This window comes from Limulus polyphemus, unplaced genomic scaffold, assembly GCF_000517525.1.
Source record: "Limulus polyphemus unplaced genomic scaffold, Limulus_polyphemus-2.1.2 Scaffold479, whole genome shotgun sequence".
Taxonomy (NCBI): Eukaryota; Metazoa; Arthropoda; class Merostomata; order Xiphosura; family Limulidae; genus Limulus; species Limulus polyphemus.
Genome location: NW_013666089.1, coordinates 58,293 through 79,721, shown reverse-complemented (window position 1 = coordinate 79,721; position 21,429 = coordinate 58,293). Strand labels below are relative to the sequence as shown.

The 21,429-nt window shown below is 33.2% G+C and overlaps 1 protein-coding gene across 2 annotated transcripts in view; it reads right to left on the bottom strand.

Moving 5' to 3' along the window:
* Nucleotides 1-2,899: 2,899 nt before the first annotated feature.
* The window catches only part of LOC106458514, a 45,687-nt gene continuing 27,157 nt past the window's right edge, over nucleotides 2,900-21,429 (bottom strand). For both annotated transcript variants that reach the window (XM_022384746.1, XM_022384747.1), the window contains 5 exons: nucleotides 20,655-20,829; nucleotides 19,953-20,074; nucleotides 12,651-12,877; nucleotides 6,193-6,358; nucleotides 2,900-3,755 (listed from right to left, as the gene is read on the bottom strand). In XM_022384746.1, the coding sequence (XP_022240454.1) occupies nucleotides 3,572-3,755; nucleotides 6,193-6,358; nucleotides 12,651-12,877; nucleotides 19,953-20,074; nucleotides 20,655-20,829 (874 nt within the window). In that variant the 3' untranslated portion in view covers nucleotides 2,900-3,571. The remainder of the gene's footprint in view (nucleotides 3,756-6,192; nucleotides 6,359-12,650; nucleotides 12,878-19,952; nucleotides 20,075-20,654; nucleotides 20,830-21,429) is intronic.

The following is a 21,429-nucleotide window of genomic DNA, read 5'->3' as shown; positions in this document are numbered from 1 at the left end:
GAATTCATTGAAATGACATGTTATGACTGTATAATCCCCGACGTAAGAAAGGACAAGCTCCAAAATTAAATACATACTGGAGGGTGCCCATATGCTGTGCTGAAAGAATCCGTGATGTGATTTAGAAAATACAGCAGGATAAGAAATCCAAGCCAAAGGTCATCCATTGTGATCACATTTGTAAATATTCTGGTGAGAGAATGCCATCTAGTAACTTTGGATAACAACTTCAAGGCAAAAACGTAATCTGCTGAGGGGCTCAGAGTTTCGGTCAAGATTACTTCCAGAGGATCATCAAGAATGGAACCGTTAATAGATTCATTGGACCACCTACCCAGGACGAACTCCTCCAGTTACAGGTAACAACAAGGGATAAGACAACATCCCATCGAAAAACACAAAAAAATACTTGGTGAATGGATAGTTTAGTGTAGTTTTTTATGTATCTATTTTATAATAAATCTTTACAATCCAGGAAGGGGACAGTGTTGTAAATTGTTTGTTAGCTAGAGGGTCATAATGATAAGTTTAAGATCAGATAGACCTAAAATTTAAGGAATTCGGGGGTTGATATTAAATACAAGATAGTTTATTCTTTACGTTAGTGTGGTGCAGTAAGCGTCATTTGTAAAAGTGGTCTACAACTGTATACAGTGAAGGCAGTTTGTAAAAGCTTTAAGGAAGAAATAAAGTAATTTGTTATCATTTACGTGGACTGGACTTTAAATTATTTTCACCATATAAGTTAAAGGAAACCGTCAACGAAATAACAACGTTACTATAAAAGCTTTGTCATAAATGTGACTACAAATACAATTTTAGAAGCTCTAAATGTTTTTTCTGAGTTAATGGTATTTTCAAAACTATAATGAATTGTTGTGGGCTATGTTTTTAATATTTTAATTCATGAATTTTTGTTGTTTTTCACTGGAGGAAGTTTTAACATTACATAGTAATTATGTGTAACGTCTGGGGGTTTCATTAGTTTTAGAACTGTCGTGAGGTGGTGGGTGCCTGATGTCTGGAATTCTCTGAAAATTTGGGGAGAAATGTTATAATATTTAAACACCAGAGAGAGTGAGTTAGTTAATTAGTAACTGAACGAGTTTAAAAGAATTCATTCATTCAGTGAGTCAGTCAATTTATTTATTAGTTAATGAATCTGTTATCGGTGGATTAATGAGTGTGTTATTGAACCAGTTTTAAATTGTATCGTTGATATAAGAAAGGTATGATATGTAAGCTTGGTAAGAGAAAAGATTTATTTGTGAATTAGGCGTAGTATCGAAGCATTATTTATAAAGTTGGGCCTACTATTGAAGTGGCCTGTAGAATATTAATAAAGATACAGATAACTAGCTACAAGTAAGTAGACTGTACTTTGCGTTGTTTTTACCGAATAACAAACTTAATCCACCCTTCCATAGAATACGTTACAACAGAATGTTGTTAAATAATTCATCAATGTTATACTTTTAGCATCATGTAGAAATACTTTATTCCGATACAGTTTGGATCAGTATTTTGGATTTTAAATATTTTAAGTATGGACGATTAGATAACTATAATAAAATAGTGTAAGAATGGTTGTGGCATAGCACTTTATGTTTTGCATATTTTTTTAAAATTGATTAGAATACTGTTTAAGATATTGCATATATGATAAATATATTTTAAATTGATTATTTGTTTTAAGCCCAAAGCTGAACAATGGGCTGCCTGCGTTATACTCACCACAAAGACCGAATCCGAATTTTAGCGTTAAAAACCCTTAAGTTTACTGCTGCATGGATTACAAGTTTTTGCCTTGTTACTCATTTCTTGAGATGGAAGAAACATCGAGAAAACATATTTAAAATGTATATGTAACTTTCAATCTCTCTGTAAGAAATACATCATGGCCAATAAACAGTTGAGTATAATTATAGAGTTAAAATACAGCTGTATGATTTTTGCTATAAAATTTCTATATGTAATGAATATAAGTAAGATAAGCAGTCATTTCATCAACAAAGTTGTACACTACAGTAGCCTATTCAACAAAAACTAGAGAAAATTCAACGTTTAATTATATGATTTTGTCATTAAAGTTGAGTAACTTTTAAACGTATCTACATTAGCTTCTTCTTGTACAATGGGATTTGTAAAAAAAAATCTATAAGAAATATATTTCTTCATATTACTTCTAACAATCAATTAAAAATAATCATTACAAAATTTGAATATAGATGTTACTTATTTGTTGACACAGTTTAATTATTTTTATCTTGCAAAAATTGCAGACATTTTTTTTAAGAATTAAAGGAAACTAAAAAACAAATATCGTTAACATTTAATATTAAAATAGTAAATAAAAACACAGTTGATAAAATAAGAATAAAAAATTCAATCATTTTTTAAAATTATTTACTAATAAAATTCATAATCAATTTTCAGTAGATAACGTGTACAAAACATGTTTAATAATAAACTGAAATATTTAGTCCCGTTGATAAGTTTGTTTGTAGTTAAGCACAAAGCTACACAAAGGGCTATCTATGCCCACCACGGGTATCGAAACCCGGTTTCTAGTGTTGTAAGTCCGCAGACATACCGCTGTGCCACTGGGGGGCCCGTTGATAAAAAAGTATTTAAATTCATCGCGGATCTTTCGTGTATATAAGCTACTGAATGTAAGAGAAGCAATAAAGACACCTTTTATAAATAAAACGTTGGAATAGCGAGTACATGGCCAGGTGGATAGGGTGCTCAACTCGCAATCTGATGGTCGCGAGTTTGAATCCACCTCCCACCAAACATGCTCGCCCTTTTAGACGTGAGGACGTTATAATGTGACGATCAATCCCACTATTCGTTGGTAAAAGAGTATCCCAAGAGATGGCGGTGAGTGGTGTTGATCAGCTTGCTTCCCTCTAGTCTTTTACTGCTAAATTAGGGACGGCTAGCGCAGATAACCCTCGTGTAGCTTTGCGCGAAATTCATAACAAGCGTTGTTCCAACTCTTTTTTTTTATTTTGAATCCTCCTGCTCAGAATGCGAGTTTTTAAATTAATCCTTCCTGTCTCATTTTCTTATACAAAAAATAAGAACATTTTAAGATACCAAGTATTTTTTAATTTTCCCAAACAAAGGAAACGCTCATATTACTCTTGTTTCATTTTATAAAGTAATTTTTACCACTAAATGTAATAGATCTAAAAGCTATTCTAAGAAAAGTTTCCAACCAAAAAGACAGTAACTAATGGCGTATATACCATATCCATCATCTTTAGAGCTGCCACTGTCCCCAATGATGACACTTCTTATACAATGTGGTATTCCAAAAGAAAATTCACAAATATAAAAAGCATACCGATTTTTGTTTTTCTACTTTGATAAATGTAATTTTCAGAAACTTTCTGAAGCGTAACATAAGAACAAAACTAGATAGAAATAATTTATCAACATAAAGAAATAATTAATTTATAATAATAAGATTGTTTTCGCTTTTGTTGTATACAATTAATTTCTCGAAAGCTGGAATAACTGGTCTAATATTGAGTCGCCAAACCAAATACAGTCTCCCACGAATCTATAGTTTTGTTGTAATATCATCTTTGTTTTCCGTGTCTTCACTTATGTGGTCTCGAGACTTATTCTCCATTTGTTCTTCTTGTATACTTTCATTTATCTGGTTCGTAGGTCTATCGTTTATCTGTTCTATTTTCCCATTTTTTCTAGCTTCGACTTTTTCATAAATGTGTTCATCGTTTTCTCTGAAAAATAAATATTGAAGATTTAATCTTCAGAAACAATTAATAATAACCCATTAACAGCAACCCCATTTCTTGAACACCCCAAAAGTCAATTGACTGCTGAGCTCGTTTAAGATGTACAAAATATTGACCTAAAACTCCCAATCGTTTGGAAAAATTGGCGCTAGTGCTCTTACTTCATAGCTGTGTAAAGCTCATGTCACAGAGTAATGTGTTGTTTTCAATATAAATATAAGCAAATGCAGTAAATTTATTTTAAAGTAGCAAGTGTTTATTTTGACTGTCTATAAACTTGAATTATTTTCGACTCTGTAGTCACAGACTTAAATAGATGAAAATATATATTATGCCATCACAAGTATATATTACTGACTCGGTATTATTAGGACTTCTTCACCTTCCATCCCCGTTTAATATTAGACTGATGATTGCTTGGACTTGTCGTGCTATAAACCTTCTATAAAGTACCGAAAAGTGTTTTGTTCGATAACAACCCATTCTTCAAGGTGCATAACGTCTAAGTGATTCACAGACGTCAGTCTTTGATGAATGTGGTATCCATGTTCATCCCATTGACGGTCAATGGAATTTATGTCTAAAGAAGGTGTTGGCTAAAGAGGACAAATGAAGTCACTGTTTTGTTCTCCAAATAAGATTCGGGAAATGAGACCATAAATTGTTCAATTGACTTGGAAATCCCTTGTTCATCAGGGTGGAAAAGCACATTGTGGAGCGAAAATGATAACAAGTAATAAATATTTACGTACATTTTAGATATTAATCACTCTTTTAAACAAAACAAACGATACGAACTATGAAATATAAACATTCTCTGCACCACCTCCAGCAGTCCACGTCACTGGAACAGCACAAAAAGGACTAAGTGCCTCGTACGGTTTCTTCTATATTTTTATTGTACCGTAATCATAGAAAACGTTCAAAATTGACCAATCAAATCAAGTCATAAGTCACTTAGTTTCCACTCGAAGTGCCATGCGCTGAAGCTTTTCTTTCTATTTGTATCTGAAATAAGGGGTTCTCTGGCAAGATGTTGGTTACCATATCACAGATTTTGTAACGTTCTTCACGTAGTATGAACGACAATTGAATCCTGTCCTTTGTTCAAGAAATTATTCTACTGGAACACAGTCAAATTTTGTTAAAAGTATCGTTAAGGTATTTGAGTGATGCTTGGAATCTCCCTATCGTGCCCCTTTAAAAGATCTTTGATTTCACCCATTGTCTTGCATACTAAACTAACTATGATATGACAATAATTCTTTATTCATAGAGGTCAGGCAATGTCGGGGTTTTAAGAATATGGGGTGGGATTCTTCTACAGTAGGTGTCTGTGACTTGTTGGCGATAAATTCGACAATAAACGGACAGCACACATTCCATTTGTTTTAAAACAATATATTCAAAAGAATTCAAACGTATGTACACAAATTCTTTACACTATGGATATCACAGTTGTATCTCAAACTCTAAATGATTATCTTTTCTTGTCAAAAGTCCACTCAGGTTGATTCAATTACTTTAGAATCCAATTGACATATGAATTCTTTTTCTTCATCTTCTTTTTTAACAATACAAATCAGTGAATAATTCACTTACGTTACTCTGTGGGTTGCCACAGTTGTATCTTTCACTTAAAATAATTGTCTCCTTTTCATCAAAGTTCCCACAGACTGGTTCAATTACCTTAGCACACCCTTTGACAAGACAAATTATTCTCCTTATCTCTATTAAATTGTGAAACTCATTTTAAAATATCACCCGTTAAAGCTAATCACTCACACGCCAGCTAACTTCACGTTTTCTTTTGTTAACTATTTTTCTGACTGAACTGCACTTTACTTCACTTCACTTTGCTTCTTTAGTTCTAAACTTGCGCTCACTTGGTCCTCTATATATATACGTTGATCATTGAGGCCTGGAACTTTCTATAAGCTACGCGACGCGATGATGTAAGAATACTCAGTTGAGGTAAAGAGAAAAATACCGAGATTCGAGTAATGTGACGTAACAATATTAGTAAAGCCTAGACAACACTGTAATTGCAAACACAAAGTAAGATTTGTACAGAGTTATGTAACGAAATTTGTCACAACTAACACCTTTAAAACATTCCATCTTCAACACCCCTGTTTTAAAAATTAAACAATCGTTAAATATTAAGTCACAAAATAAACAAAGTAATAACACTTACACTAAACAGTCTTGTATATCCAACAGGCAATCATCTAACACATTAAATAATCAGTATATTTTGCATATACACAGAAATGGAGTGCCTTGCACCGTATGTGTGCGTAAAAATCTTTATAAAACATTAATCTGTTTACATATGTAGGTAATATGTAAGGGAATTTTACTATATTTATACTTTTAGGTTTTACAATTTTTTTAAATGAAAGTTAAACAATTTACTTACGAATCTTCAGATGTGTGAGAAGAACCGTTGGACAATGATTTGGTATTTGTGGTAGACCCAGGTTTAAAGTTATCGCTGACTCTCTTGTTTTTTGCCCAATGTGCTGCAGTTCCTACTTTCATTTTCTGATAAGAAAGGTTGGAACGTACCTCGCTGCTATCAGTTTCTAAATCAAGGTAGGAAAATAATAAAAGATTGGCACACTTTAAATTAACACAGCATGTTTAAATCTCATCGTAAAACTCTAATAGATATTCCGCGAGCTGAATACACACATATATATGTATATATTCTATTAAGTATAATAATAATTTTTTACTTGGATTTACAGCTATCGTCATATAGCTCCAATGGAGCCACTAAGCACTTTTCCAGATTTTGATGTCATTTGTTATTTAGTGCTGACGAATACTGTTGAATATATGTCTATTTTCTGATCTTATGCTGTAGTCTTCGAAGAGCTTTATAGAATAATTTGATAGTTACAACACTCTCTTATCCTTATCTTGCGTAAATTCCGTTTACACAGCCATTTTTAATATTCTTTCATTCTGAAAGAATAATTGAGTCTTAATAATTGTTCTGATCAACGTGACTGAAATTGGTTTTATTGTTAAGAAACATAATCTTACAAACTCTTTTTTTGGACCTGGCATGGCCTAGTGGTTAGGGAACTCAACTAACAAAATGTGGGTCACGGGTTTGAATCCCTTTACCGAACGTGCTCTCCTTTTCAGCCATGGGGGCGTTAAAATTTGACAGTAATTCTCACTATTCATTGGTAAAGAGTAATCCATGAGTGTGGGTGGTGTTGACTAGCTGCCTTCCTTCTAGTCTATCATCACTTCAACATCAGGGACAGCTAACGCCCATTGTGTAGCTTTGCGAGAAATTCAACAAAACAAACAAACAAGAAACTGTTCAACTTATAACCACACAGTGTGTATCAACATATTCACTAAGTTTGTTTTGTTTGTGTTTAAGCGAAAAGCTACATATTGTGCCATCTACTCTCTGTCCACCAAAGATATCGAAACCCGGTTTTTAGTATATAAGCTCTCAATCTTAAAATTGAAATAAAACACTTTATTTGTTGAAGAATTAAAGGTAAGACGCTGATTAGTTGGTGACATAACTATTGCATTATGATGTCAAATTGTATTTAGCGAATAAAAGAATAAAACACCCACGGTCAACAGTTACTGGAAGAAACAAACATGAAACAACGCAGAATTTCATGAGCGAATCTTGGCTTCGCGATTACTGTAAACCTGCTAATTCATCTTTATATCTGACCAATCAGAAAACTGTATTACAACTATTCGAAAACTATTCTACGTGTCAGTTGCCAACAAGTCCTATATACTCGAGGTAAAGTAAGATATAATTCAACTATCCCATGAACCAGTAGCTAGCTTCCGTGAAGGAATCCTTAATACATGATCTCAAATTAATTTGGTAAGTTCCAAATTAGAATCTAAAAAATAAATAAAAAATCGTGTAGAAACTACGAGTACACCATGGGAGAGTGAAATATATAGTGTATGCATACTAAAACACATATATAACAGCATGCAAACCATAACAGGTACATGAGAATATGGCCTCTGATTTGCTCAGAATAACATATATTTGAATTTCATTTGCTGAGGAAAAAGAGGACACTGAATGAAAACGCTTGTTACAAATTAAATCTATGAGCTCAACGGTCGAGGTAAAATTGTAGGTACTATCCCTTAAGTCTAACGGAGGAAATTTTTAGATAATCCATATTTTTCTAAAGCATCGTATATCACTGCCTTATAAATATATCTGACACAATTTGTTTGTTTGCAACGGAGATTCTGTTGTTTTTTTATTGGGGTGGGGGACAAAGAGATTGTTTGTTTGTTAGTAGACCTAAATTTATAGTGTAAGGCTAGAGGGGAGGCAGCTAATCATCATCACCCACCGCCTACTCTTGGGCTACTATTTTCCAACGAATAGTGGGATTGACTGTCACATTATATCGGCCCAACGGCTGAAAGGGCGAGCATGTTTGGTGGGACGGGGATTCGAACCCGCGACCCAAAGCTACATTTGGAATACCTGTATTGAGAAACACATAATGGTTTCTATAGATATATAGTGTGGTATCAGCTACACTGATTTCTTTTCATGTAAATGAGTAGGGTCTGCAAAACCGTAGATCCTCTAAATGTTTTTATTATGGGTCTGTTCTTCCCTGAATCTGGCTGAGTTAGGTACAAAAATATACAATCAAAATTGTTATTATCCCCGTGTCTATAAGAGTGTTTTTCTTAGCCCCTTCCACATACTAAGATCAATCCTCACTGGAATAATATACTTTCCATCGCTCCTCTGTAAGTTCTACATGGACTCAGAAAAGGCCCTTCCATGACCACGATTTACAAACGTTATGCCCCCAGTGGCACAGCGGCGTGCCTGCGAACTTACAACGCTAGAAACCAGTTTTCGATACCCGTGGTGGGCAAAGCTCATGGTATAGCTTTGTGCTTAAACTACAAACAAACAAACGTTAAGGTACCAGAAAGTCAAACGCAAAAAAGAAATACGTTAAAAATAAATTCCATAATAACAAATCCTTTTGTCACTAAACCAAAATATTGCTTTTTAACTGGTCTATGGTATTAAGGTACTTCGATAACCAATAAATAAATTTACAATAGCTGCAAAATGTAGATCCTGAAAATGTTATCTGAGTGATATTCCAAATATGGCAAAGGAACATAAGTGAACGGGTAAAATAAATATTTATTCACACTGTTCTATATACTTACTTACTAGCGAGGATCTAATGGTGTAAATTAGTACCAGATTAACCAAACATGGCCCTCCAACTCCACCATGCACCTTTTTTTACAATTAGGACCTTTATTAACGATCAACTACTAACAAAAATTCAACAATGTGAAAGTCAATATGTCATATGTTGAAACACACACAAAAACAATTAAGACCCCCCCCCCCAAAAAAAAGGAAGATATTGCATCAGGCCGCACATTCTCGAAGTTTTCAATAGGGAAAATAATCAAATTTTTCGCTAAAAAGTATCGATAACTCAATTATAAAATAATTTACATTTAATCAAAATAATGAAATTTAATCACAATATAAACATGTAAAGCTACAAATATTGTAATTTTTGTCATGTCTACAGATTGATTGTTGCAAAAGTCAGTTGAAATATAACACTCAATTTAAAGTATTTTGTATTATGCACTATTTCATTAACTTTTTATTTTGGTATAAGATTATTTCATCGTTTAAAAGTGTTATTTCATTACGTATGGTGTTTTTAGTCGCGTTTTCAAGGGTTTTCTTCATGTAGTTCATTTTAAAGTACAGTTAAAGAACACAGTTCGATTTTATTTTTTTTGGGGGGGGGGGGTGGTTTGTAATTAAGCACAAAGCTACACAATAGGATATCTAAACCCGGATTCTAGCGTTCTAAGTCCGCAGACATACCGCTGTGCCACTGGGGGGGGGGGCTTTTTGGGGGGAGCTACTTTAAGACAAAGTGTTCAACAGGTAATCTGGCTATGGTTTGAACTCAACTGACTGCTGAGGATGGAGATAAGTTGTACAACTGACTGCTGAGGATGGAGATAAGCTGTACAACTGACTGCTGAGGATGGAGATAAGTTGTACGACTGACTGCTGAGGATGGAGATAAGTTGTACGACTGACTGCTGAGGATGGAGATAAGTTGTACAACTGACTACTGAGGATGGAGATAAGCTGTACAAAATTTCTGCACAAGATAGAGACGAAAAAAATCAAGATCCAGAATCGTCTGTAATTAAAACTTTTATAATTGGATCAAAATCTTAGTATGGTATCTAATAAACCGTTAGGTTGCAAACTTCAGCTATTAGTCTGCATACAATTTTAACCATCCTAAGCCAGCTTATATGGGTTTTTGTATCACCTGATTGAACAGGCGAACTTCCTTGGAGTCCATATAGAAACGTGTATACGTGCGATATGTAGAAATTTTTACAAATTTTCGTTTATTTTATGTACATACAATATTCGTATAACAAGTGGTCCAGGAAACCATTAAGTTGACTTTGTTCTAGTTACCTGTGTTCATTTGTTGTTCTCTAGAGATAATACTTGTTCTGCCCACATGCAGTATTGCTGTAACGTGCAAGAATGTTTATGACAGCAGTGTCCTTCACTAGTTGGCTCAACGATATCTTGAGATTGATAAATAATAAATAAAAAATACTGATCACGTGGTTATTGCCAGTTGCTATGGGTAAATCCGACGTTTCACTTTAAATTAGAAACGTTAGATTTAATAAAGAGTAATACACTGGATCTCAAGTGGGTGGAACGACAGGAAGGCATCTTGAGGTAATATATATATATATATATTGATCAATTCCCAAGTCCAGTTAAAGGTGAGGTTCAGTGTCCAGCGCAAGTATTCACGCTGTGTTTTATGTCTTTTAATGAATAAATATTGTTCTCATTTTGTATTACACATTGTTTCCAGTCTTTTTTTTTTTGTTTCTTAGCTTAAAACTCAGTCAGTTTATAAATTCAGTATCACTTTGTAGTTAATCCTGCCAGTTCTCCCGTTATAAAGTGGACCCACATAATACTCTTTGAGGAAATCAGTTTAACCTAAAAATACCACTCATTCCTGCGCACGACTAAAGAACAAAGATTCATACTGTAACTTTTACCTAAACAAGAATGGATGGTTCATGTTTTCGACCTTAAGGTCAACACAATTTTGATTAACTAAATGTAAACGTGCATGAAAATTTAGAATAATTTTCTGAATATACATCATTAAAGATATATTCTAAACTAATTATGTAAGGGTGAAATTATAATTCATTTTATTACAATGGAGTTTGCCCCTACGTGGCACAGCGGTATGTCTGCGGACTTACAACGCTAAAAATTGGGTTTCGATATCCGTGATGGGCAGAGCAGAGATAGCCCTTTGTGGAGCTTTGTACTTAAAGTACAAACAAACATTGGAGTTTAATACTAATAAAATTGACCAAAACCAACCATGACACATTTATTAAATTGATAACAGTGTCCGGCTCGTAAGACAGCATTCATACTTTGTGACCTGCCACTAGCGAAACATTAGACAACTGGAAGCTGCACCATTATATATCACACAAATTGTTTCCTCAGCATTCGATAAAACTCTTAATCTGGTGCTACGCGCTCGTCAGGTGACGTTAAAAGTTCCTTCTAAATAAAGAATGGTATACACATGTATAATTCAAAAGTCATCAACACACATTTTCTGGGATTTTCAGCGAACCAGTATTTAAAAGATATAGTTTGTTTTGTTTGTAATTAAGCACAAAGGTACACAATGGGTTATCTGTGCTCTGCCCACCACGGGTATCAAAACCCGGATTCTAGCGTCATAAGTCAGCAGACATACCGCTGTGCTAATGGGGTGGGGGTCAAAAGATACAGATAAACAACAATTAAATAGTGTGCAACTTATTTATACATACATCCACGAAGGCACGATTGTGCGTTATGATCACGTATTAAATGTTCAATAAGTTTCAAAAGTCTGGTAAACAATATGTATGTGACTTATTATCATAAGGTTTCCCATCATTAGGATTATTTGGTAAAGATAACGCCAAGCGCATTTCACGTTTCAATAACGATTTTTTTCCCGTAACGTTTCCTACAGGTTAGGTTCACTTTGACACAAGTTTAAAAACAACATTTCAGCAGAAACCGCGATAATAATGTACGCAGAACGTACGTATACACTTTTCAACAGAAATTTCGTGCTAATTGGTTGATAGACAAATATGCTAACTCACTGAGTAACTGAAAAGACGCGATAGTTTTCATACTAACACTGAATTGAATCATTCATTGAATACTCATTCACTCACTGCTTCACTGATTCTCGTATTTATATTGTATTAGTTTTCTCGCTATAAAGCGAAATTTGTAGATCATAACGTCATCTTAGCGAGCAAACAAACATCTAAATTAAACCATTGAAAATGTAATTATAAAAAATGTTTTCCTCGCTCTCTCTAGTAGCTAGTAACTAGTTAAATTATTTCTAACAATTTTCTAAGATATAAATTTATTGATATAAATAATTAGACTTGATTTTAATTATTTTTTTAAAATGTATGCCTAAAATGTAATTTATTGGCCTCATGATACTATACCAATGATAACTTACTGAAAACAGTCCCTGGTGAGTTTAGATTTTAAGACGACTTTGCATCTAAAATATTTAAACAGATACTTAGTTATTTTAGCAGAACTACCTGTTGGTATTTACACTCTTTGTAACTGACGCTAATCTGAATTCTTATGAAATCACTTTTTTTAATGAACACAGAAGAAACCGTTAAGAGAGTTTCTCTATTTAAAACGTTTATAAAAAATACATCACTGATGATGTTTCTAATCACCTTGATGATTACTCTCTGACGTGCTTCTCTGGAACGTTGACATGATGATAACTTCTTCATCAGGTCGAGAATTTTCGTTCACCAAATCTACATACGACCCAGAGTTTTGGTTAAAACGTGGATAGATTTCTTCTCTGTTGTGTATAGGTTTAGGCTTGTTGATTTCCCTGGTCAAAAGCTCCTCATTTTCTTCTGTGCCTTTTTTCTTAAGTATTTTCTTCCAATGCCTAATTGTAAGTCTTAAGTTAATTATTCACTTCATGAAAAAAATATATCAAATTTAAATAAATGTACTCGCATATGAATATTACAAGTACGTCAACAGAGTGAAAACAACAAGAAATAGGATGTATTACAAAAAGCAGCAAACTGAATGTACATATGAACAGCATCAGCCAAGATCAACGGGGATAATTTAAATCCTTCTCTAAAAAACTGGAATAAAAATGAAGATAGAAGAGAAACAATAACAGACAAAAAAAATAGATTAATATATAGTAAGTTGAAATGAGAAAAATTGTGAAAAGCACTCTAAAACTGAGCTAAAGCATAACTATAGATGCATTAACTAGAGTAAATAAAAGTTTGAAACTAATACAAATTAATTTCTAACCTAAACTAGAAAAAAAAAATCAGAATAAATATGATCAAGAAATCAGAATAAATACAAACACGAAAACAGAATAAACACAAACATGAAATAAAAATAAATGCAAACACGAAATCAGAATAAATACAAACACGAAATCAAAATAAATACAAACACAAAATTTGAATGAATACAAACACCAAATCAGAATAAATACAAACACCAAATCTGAATAAATACAAACACCAAATCAGAATAAACACAGAAACAAAATCAAAATCAAAATAAATACAAACTGGTACAATTACTGACAAAAATCAGAACATGTAAAATGAAACAAAGATAAAATAAAACTCAGGTCAAATAGTCAAGTTTAAACACAGAGCATAAATAAAAATACAACAAACTAAACAAAAAAGAAATCTAGCTAAATCTACTCTAACTTGATTAAACCAAACTGCAAAAAATGAAAATCTCACAGTTTCACTGAAATAAAAAAAAAAAGCCATAACATCTTCAAACGAATAAAACTAACTTCAAAGTTAGGAACACATGGCCAGGTGGTTAGAACGCTCAACTCATACTGTGCTGGTCGCGGGTTCGAATCCCCGTCACACCAAACATGCTCGCCCTTTCAGCCGTGGGAGCGTTATATATCAACGGTCAATCCCACTGTTCGTTGATAAAAGAGTAGCCCAAAAGTTGGGTGGTGCTGACTAGCTGCCTTCCCTCTAGTCTTATAATGCTAAATTAGGGACGGGTGGCGCAAATAGCCCTCGTGTAGCTTTGCGCGAAATTCAAAACAAATACTAAGGAACAAAGGTAACAAAAAAAAAAACACAATAATCCCATCACTTTTTCTTGATATCTAGCATATACTGTATGCAGGGCATGACTTTTATCGTATGAAGAATAGTCACCATTCCAGCCACCCAAAACATTATTTGTTATATACAGGTGTAGACAGTGGGGGGAAAGGGGGTCTTGATGGGGGCTGAAGTAACCCCAAAATGTCTTAGCCTCCCCTAGAGTCTCCAGACACAAAAAAGATGCTTACTTTAAGAACTAGTTCACTTACTAAATATTACAGCATGTGTGCCCGCAAGATGTAGAGTGCAGCCCCTCATTTGTTTTTGTTTAATTTTTTTTTGTCTAACCCACCTCATCAGGAAGGGATTGGCGCTGTCTCTGAATGTAGAAGTCCTGAGAATGCCTGCTACGCGCTAAATGACATGAACAAAATATGAAAGTACACTTAGATAAAAGGTTTTGACCAAACATGATTTTTTCTGATAACTTTAGATATAAAGGATATATTTGGTAAAAGGTTATGACGAAGCCATTCTCGTTCACGAATAATGTTAAATTTTTTCTTTAACTCCTTTACTTGGTCAAATATCAAACTCGTCCAAGTCGAAAGTGACGAAAATGTTTTACCGCTGACTCTATAAACATTACCAAAATACTTTTAACGTGGGAACAAAAATCAGCGCTCGTGGTTTTCTCCAATTAGAGCAATAATTAGGCCTCTACTCATATATTCAGACTAGACATAAATGAATATATGTATCTTATTTCAAGTTGCATTGACATGTATAAAAAATTAAGAAATTTAATCAATAAAAAGGTTTCTAAAAGTCACTTTAATCATTCCTTTTGTTGAAATTAAGGAAAACAAAGCGTTCTATTCAGTAGTATTAAGTTAACTCTCTATCTCTTCTCCAGAACTAATTTGCCCTTGTTCCCTGCCCTAAGTCCTTTAGATCAACAAGGTCATTCCAAAAAGTGTTAAGCTATACTTTGAAGTTTCTACATTCATAACATTGAGATTTCTTCTTACAGTTCTTCGTAGCCAAAGGATTGCTTTTCGAACTGACAAGCTCGCCGAAAGTGGCGCCACCGGCAAACCCAGTTCCTACTTAATATCTCAGAGACGACAGATTCAAGCGACGTGCACATTATATCCCACAGAATTCAAGTGTGATTCGTTTTCCTTTTGTTAAATGAAATAATTATATTCTGTGATTCCTCTCAAGCGTAATGTAAAATTTTATCCTAACGAAATCATTCTAACTGGCTTGTCTAAGTTGTTCCAGTCAGTGTCACCAAGTGTTCGTGGTATAAGAATAAACCTTTGGATACCTTCAGGTAGAAATTCGTTACATAAACACATATAATTAGGCTCGGCATAGCGGCTCATAGATTGAAGTTGAAACTTTTAGCTCATAGCTCCATCTCTAATAACAGTCGCGGCTATTGAGGATTCCCACTTCTTTTTAAGCTAAAACCATAAAAACAGTTTTATTTAAAGTTTTCATTATATCTTATTTAATATTTTCAAAGTTACAGTCACTAAAAGGAAGGCAATGCAGCCATAAAATCTTTCAGTTTTTACAAAAATGTTCATTATCAAACTTATATTAGAAAAGCAAACAAACTTTGATTTATGTTCTTATATATTCTTATAAATTTGGTAACGGAGTAAATGAACTCCTTGATAAGTGTGTGTTAAAATATTTGCATGATTATGGACCTAAACGTGTTTCCGGATATTCAAGACTACAAACTTGAACACCAACTGTTTTAAAGCAATTGTTTTTTGTTGTTGTTTTCAAGTACAGTACCATTATCGAAGTATCTGAAAAAAAAAGGCGTTATAGAAATCTAAGGAGCCTTTCAAATATTACATAACGTGTGGGAGGGGGATATCCTGAGCGTTACCGAACGTTACATGAGGGGAGAAGAATATCTTTAAGAATTACGTAATAAACTTTTGACCAACTTAAAAATCGTAGTTTAAATATAAAAGACGTACGCCTATTAATAAAACCTACTGAAGGTTGTATTAATCTATGACACGTTATATCGGATGTCACTTTTTACGTTGCTTTGTAGTGCCCGTACTCTTGTGCGCACAACACTAAAAACTAAAACGAATACAGAATGGAGTAAATTGGGTGAAAATAAGTCAGTTTTCGTGATAGTAACAGTGAATGGACATCTGCCAAACGTATATTTTTCACTCTATCTCACAGTTTTCGTCTAAATCCACATCAAAACTTGATAATGAACACAACTTGTTATTCAACTACAAACAGACACACGTGCTTCTCAGTGGCTCAGCCATTATGGAATCTTATAAAGTCTGATGACGCTAAAGTAAAGGGTGATATATAATGTAGCTGAAGATAAAACGAAAGACATTGGATTTTGATAAATATTTAAATAAAAGTACGTTCCATTCAGCGGTAAGTCCGTAACTAATATGTTCGCGTGGTTTATGTGCGTTGGGGTGGAGAAACGGTTGTATTATGTAAAAATGGGAAAGGTAGAAAGGGCCAACGTGTTGCTGTAAGTTACCAAAGGGGGGAGTTAATGTAACTTTGAAACTGCGTTGCGTAATATTTGAATGGACCCTAAGATGAATTGGATTTGATTGGGAATCATGATCGGAGATCTACAGAACAGGGAAAAAACTCATTTCATCAGTATTCTGACAGATTTCAAAAATTATAATCACAAGATAAAATGTTAATTTAAGTTGACTTAAAAGCTGCAGATAAATAACATGTACGGTAATGATATTTGACAATATATATATATATATACACACACATTAAATATACTGAAAACAATAACAATATAAATAATAATGAATATCCGAGAGAAAAATGTGAGTTTTTGGAAACCACAGCAGACATGTATAAAAAAAGCATATAAAAAGTGCTTCAACGCGTATACAAGTAGTAGCTTTGTGTTTAACTTCAAACAAATAATGTTATAGTTTTAAAACAATTTTAGTCTTATAATTCATATTTGACAGAAGGAAGGCTTCGTGTCGAATTAGCCTATTAGCATAAGTAGCAAATGCTACGGGCCCCTTATTAATAAGAAAAAACAATTAACATATTTCAATGCGAAAAATTTTGACATAAATACATGTTTCTCATGTATAAAACCATACCAGTCATATTAAAGTTTTAAAAATTACAATGACGGTAAAGAACATATTTTCTGGCAGATAGGGGTCCTGTTTTCTAAAAATGCTACGGGCCCCACAGATACTTAATCACAGATACTAGTACTACAATAATTTTAAAACAATTTCAGTCAAATAAATTATTTCTGGCAAGGGGAAGTTGCTAAATTTAAACTAAATTAACAGTAAATGTTTGACTCTATATAACGATAAACCAAAGTCACATAATAATTGATATCAAAAACTTAGTTGAGATATTTCTGACATTTTTTTATCTCGACTTTTCAATCCCAAGGTTAAATTACATAAACAATGTTTATGATAGTACATTTTGTATTTTGGATTCTTTTACCGGTGGCTTAGCGATAAGACTGAATGCTAAAAATCGAGTTTCGATTCCCGCAGTGAATAGAGCAAAGATAGCCCACTGTGCAGCTTTGTGCTTAAAATAAACAAACATATTTGTAAGTATCCATGTGTTCTTGAAATAAGTAACTGGCCATTGTCATGACATGTCTTCAGTATGAATATAGTCTGACAGCAAGACTAAGTTTGTTCCTATACAATGGGCTATATAAAGTGTATTAACCACAAGGATTTAACCCTGAGTTTCAGCTTAGATACCGATCTGAGGAGCCGGGTGGGACATAGGTATTGCACCTTCAGCAGTGAGGGGAGGGTATATGTATCTGTCCCCTCACTTGAAAGACCTGTTTGTTTTTTGTTGTTTGTGTGTGTGTGTGTGTGTGTTATACTTGATTGCAGCGTATCCCCCCTCGTTTCATATATTAACCCGGTTGGAAACTATAAACATGACCTGTTCGATACTGTTTCCGACTTGACTCTCGTTCTGTGACGGTTTCCAGGCTATGTTCCAAATTGCATCATATACGAGATTTAGTGCACTACTTTGGTCGACGGCAATCTTTTATGGTATCTCAGCGATTACATGAAGGGTACTTAATTGTACTCTTCCACTAAGTATACAAGCGACGTACACTTTACGAAAAGATTTCATTATTTAAACAATAAATTGCCGTGTCTTAAAAAAAAAATGAAATTGAAAAAGCGGAATCTGTTCTACTAAATGTGTTTTAATGAATATGTTTTAAACAAAACCGTTGAAATTTAATACTTAGAAAATGTTGAAAACACCTATTTTACTTATTTATTTAAAAAATAAAGAACGCCTTTATTGGAGTTTAAAGAAAATAAGTCCCAAATAGCCTAAAACTTAATTAAACAAAAGTATTAGAAAATTATGAATTTGAAAATGAAGTAGGAGTCCTGATATAAAAAGTAATGAAACAAGAATTAAAACCACAAATTTGTAAAATTTAATCCTTACTTTGGCCTATAGATAAGTGTCTAAAGCTGTCAAAGTAGGGAATATTAAATTTTATAAATTTGAGATTATGGTTTGGATTCTTGTTTCATTACTTTTTGTAGCAGGATCCTTACTTTATTTTAAAATTCATATTTTTATACTCTTGTTTGTTTACTTTTTATGTTATACCTGTATAAAGTATATACATTACCTTTAGAAACTGTTGCGTGTCTATCCACTGGTATGTAGCGCCATCCGATGGGTTGAAAAGATAATTAAGTACGTGCATGATATTTTTATCATTTATATTATATCTGTATATATATATATGGGTGTGTGTGTGTGTGTGTGTGTATTATTATCCAAGTATCAAAAGTGGCTACCCACAGACCAGTGAAGTAAGCTGGAGAAATCGTGTAGCGATTTCTCCGAGATGTCTAGGATCTAGCCCCACTGACGTGATCAGGTATGTAGGTAGGTAGTAGACCAAAAAGATGCTGTTTTAGGAATCTTTGAATTGTTACACCAGAATTGTTAGATCATTTTAGCATATTATTAGTGTATATATATATATATATATATGCGCATAACATATCTTAACCAATACTTCGAATGGTCAGTTTTTTGCTTAGGAATTCGATAAGGTGGTTTTTCGGCGCGTGAATTATTTGCAATCGTTGGCGATCCCTACTATTAAGTACTACCGTACTTAAAATGCATCACAGACGTTTGGAACAGATTAATTATTATTACAACAATTATATAATTATATTTTTCCAAACGGTACTCTGCAATCATACATAGCTGTCTATGTTACTGAATAATGTGAAACATCTCCCTCTGCTGGTCACTATGAACTTTTTTGTTATAAATAATAACATTATCGAATATCTTCTTAAATCGTCCCCTACTTTTCGATCGAGATCTGTGTCTATGAGTTTTAGTATTAATCTTATAGGTGATCCGTTAGAGTGCTTCTGGACAGCATAAAACAGACGACTGTAAGAAACCATTTCTATGGAATAAGTCTGGCCTTAACAACAAAAATTCGGTAACTAAACCGCTAAAGAAATTTAACAGTCAACTACTATGAAGAGTAAACCAATCAACATTTTATATGCGACAAGAGTTTATAATTTTGAAATTAAACGTAAGTTATGACAACCGTCACCTAAAATTATTAACTACAAGCAAATGACAAGAGCCAATTACAATAACCATACCCACTATAATAATATCAAAATAAGATAGTTAACCAATAAAAAAAATCGTAGACACTATTGAAACAGTTAGTATTACTAGCCACAGTCATTCAGGATAAATCAGTGTTGTGTATGTAGAAATCAAAGAGTATAAGCAGAAAAGTCCGAAACAAAGCAGCATAAAAAACGTGAAATTATTTTCTACCTGATTAATCTAGGAACGTATTTCCCCCATCCTATTAGGATGAAGATGAAAGCTGAAAGAGCTAAGCAGATGAGTCCTCCTCTTATCCAGTGAAAACTGTCAAATTGTGAACAACTTGATATCTGAAATGAAGCAAATTAAGAAATAATTACGACCTACTTACTACTTCCAAGGAGAAGAAAAAATGCTCTTATATTTTTTTCTAATAACAATGGGATATATGGTTTTGTTTCGATCAGGATAAATTTGTTTACACATTGATAAGATACCTCTAAATCTCTTTCTGATTCTGTAGTTCCCAAGGTCAGATTCAAGGAGGAGGGGCTATTTTTTAAACTTTATCAACCCAACTGCTTAGTTTTTTTTTGTTTTTTTTACATAATAAAATCATTTAAATCTAATTGTGACTGTCTAGTATAATTGGTTAAAATACGTGTACTTTAATAATTAAATAGTTCTTATTAAATACGTTAACATATTAAACTAAATAGGCCTATGGAAATGGCATATAAACGTAACAAGAAATATGTTACTATTCGTTGCGAGTTATGCACAGTATTAATATGCCATAGACACATTTCTGTGACTAGTATCGTACACTTTCAAGAGTTATTAAAATAAACTATAACCAAAGTTCAAGCTATTAACATATACTATAATCAATCTTCAAGTTGGTTTTCTAAGGTGAGAATGAAACAATACCGTGTAATTAAGTCTGCTTTTGGGATATTCATTGTATAGATCAATAATATTCAGAAGCTGCTGAGCGCTGAAAACAGGAACAGTACGGTCTTCTTTTGTTACGATAACAAAGAAAATGCCAAGCTCTTTTCCTTTCTTTACCGTGACGAAGTGTAATATCTCTATATCTTCATCGCTGCAATAAGTATTCAAAATCAATGAATATTTTACACTTAAAAGTCTCAAACTGTTGTTCTTATATACAACACTGTAGCTCTGAAACAGAAGCACTAAGAATATAAATATAGTTATATAATTAAATAACTTTTTTCTGTTAATTTCAAAATAAAATTTTAATATCGATATATATATATATTCTGTTATCTAACTGCATCTTCATTCGATACAATACATTTTTTGATTGATACTCACTATAGCAGAATACCTTTACAAAATCTAGGCACGTTTAAGTAAATATTAGGTACTGGTTAATGAAGTAAAATAAATTTAAAACTTTAAGACTGGTTACACGTTTACTTTAAAATAAGTTTAAAAAGAGAATGGCCTACAGTATGAGGATTTCCAAGCTTAGAACTTATTTGTTTTTAGATATGATATGTTCAATTTATACCACAAATTCTAAACCGAAAAAAAATGTGTATTATCTTCTAATAAGCCACCCCTATAATTTCACATTTCACGCGCGGTATGCATTATAGACTGCATTCGGATCAAGGCCATAACTTCGAATCAGCTGTGTTCCATGAATGCTGCAAGTTGTTTGGCATACGAAAGA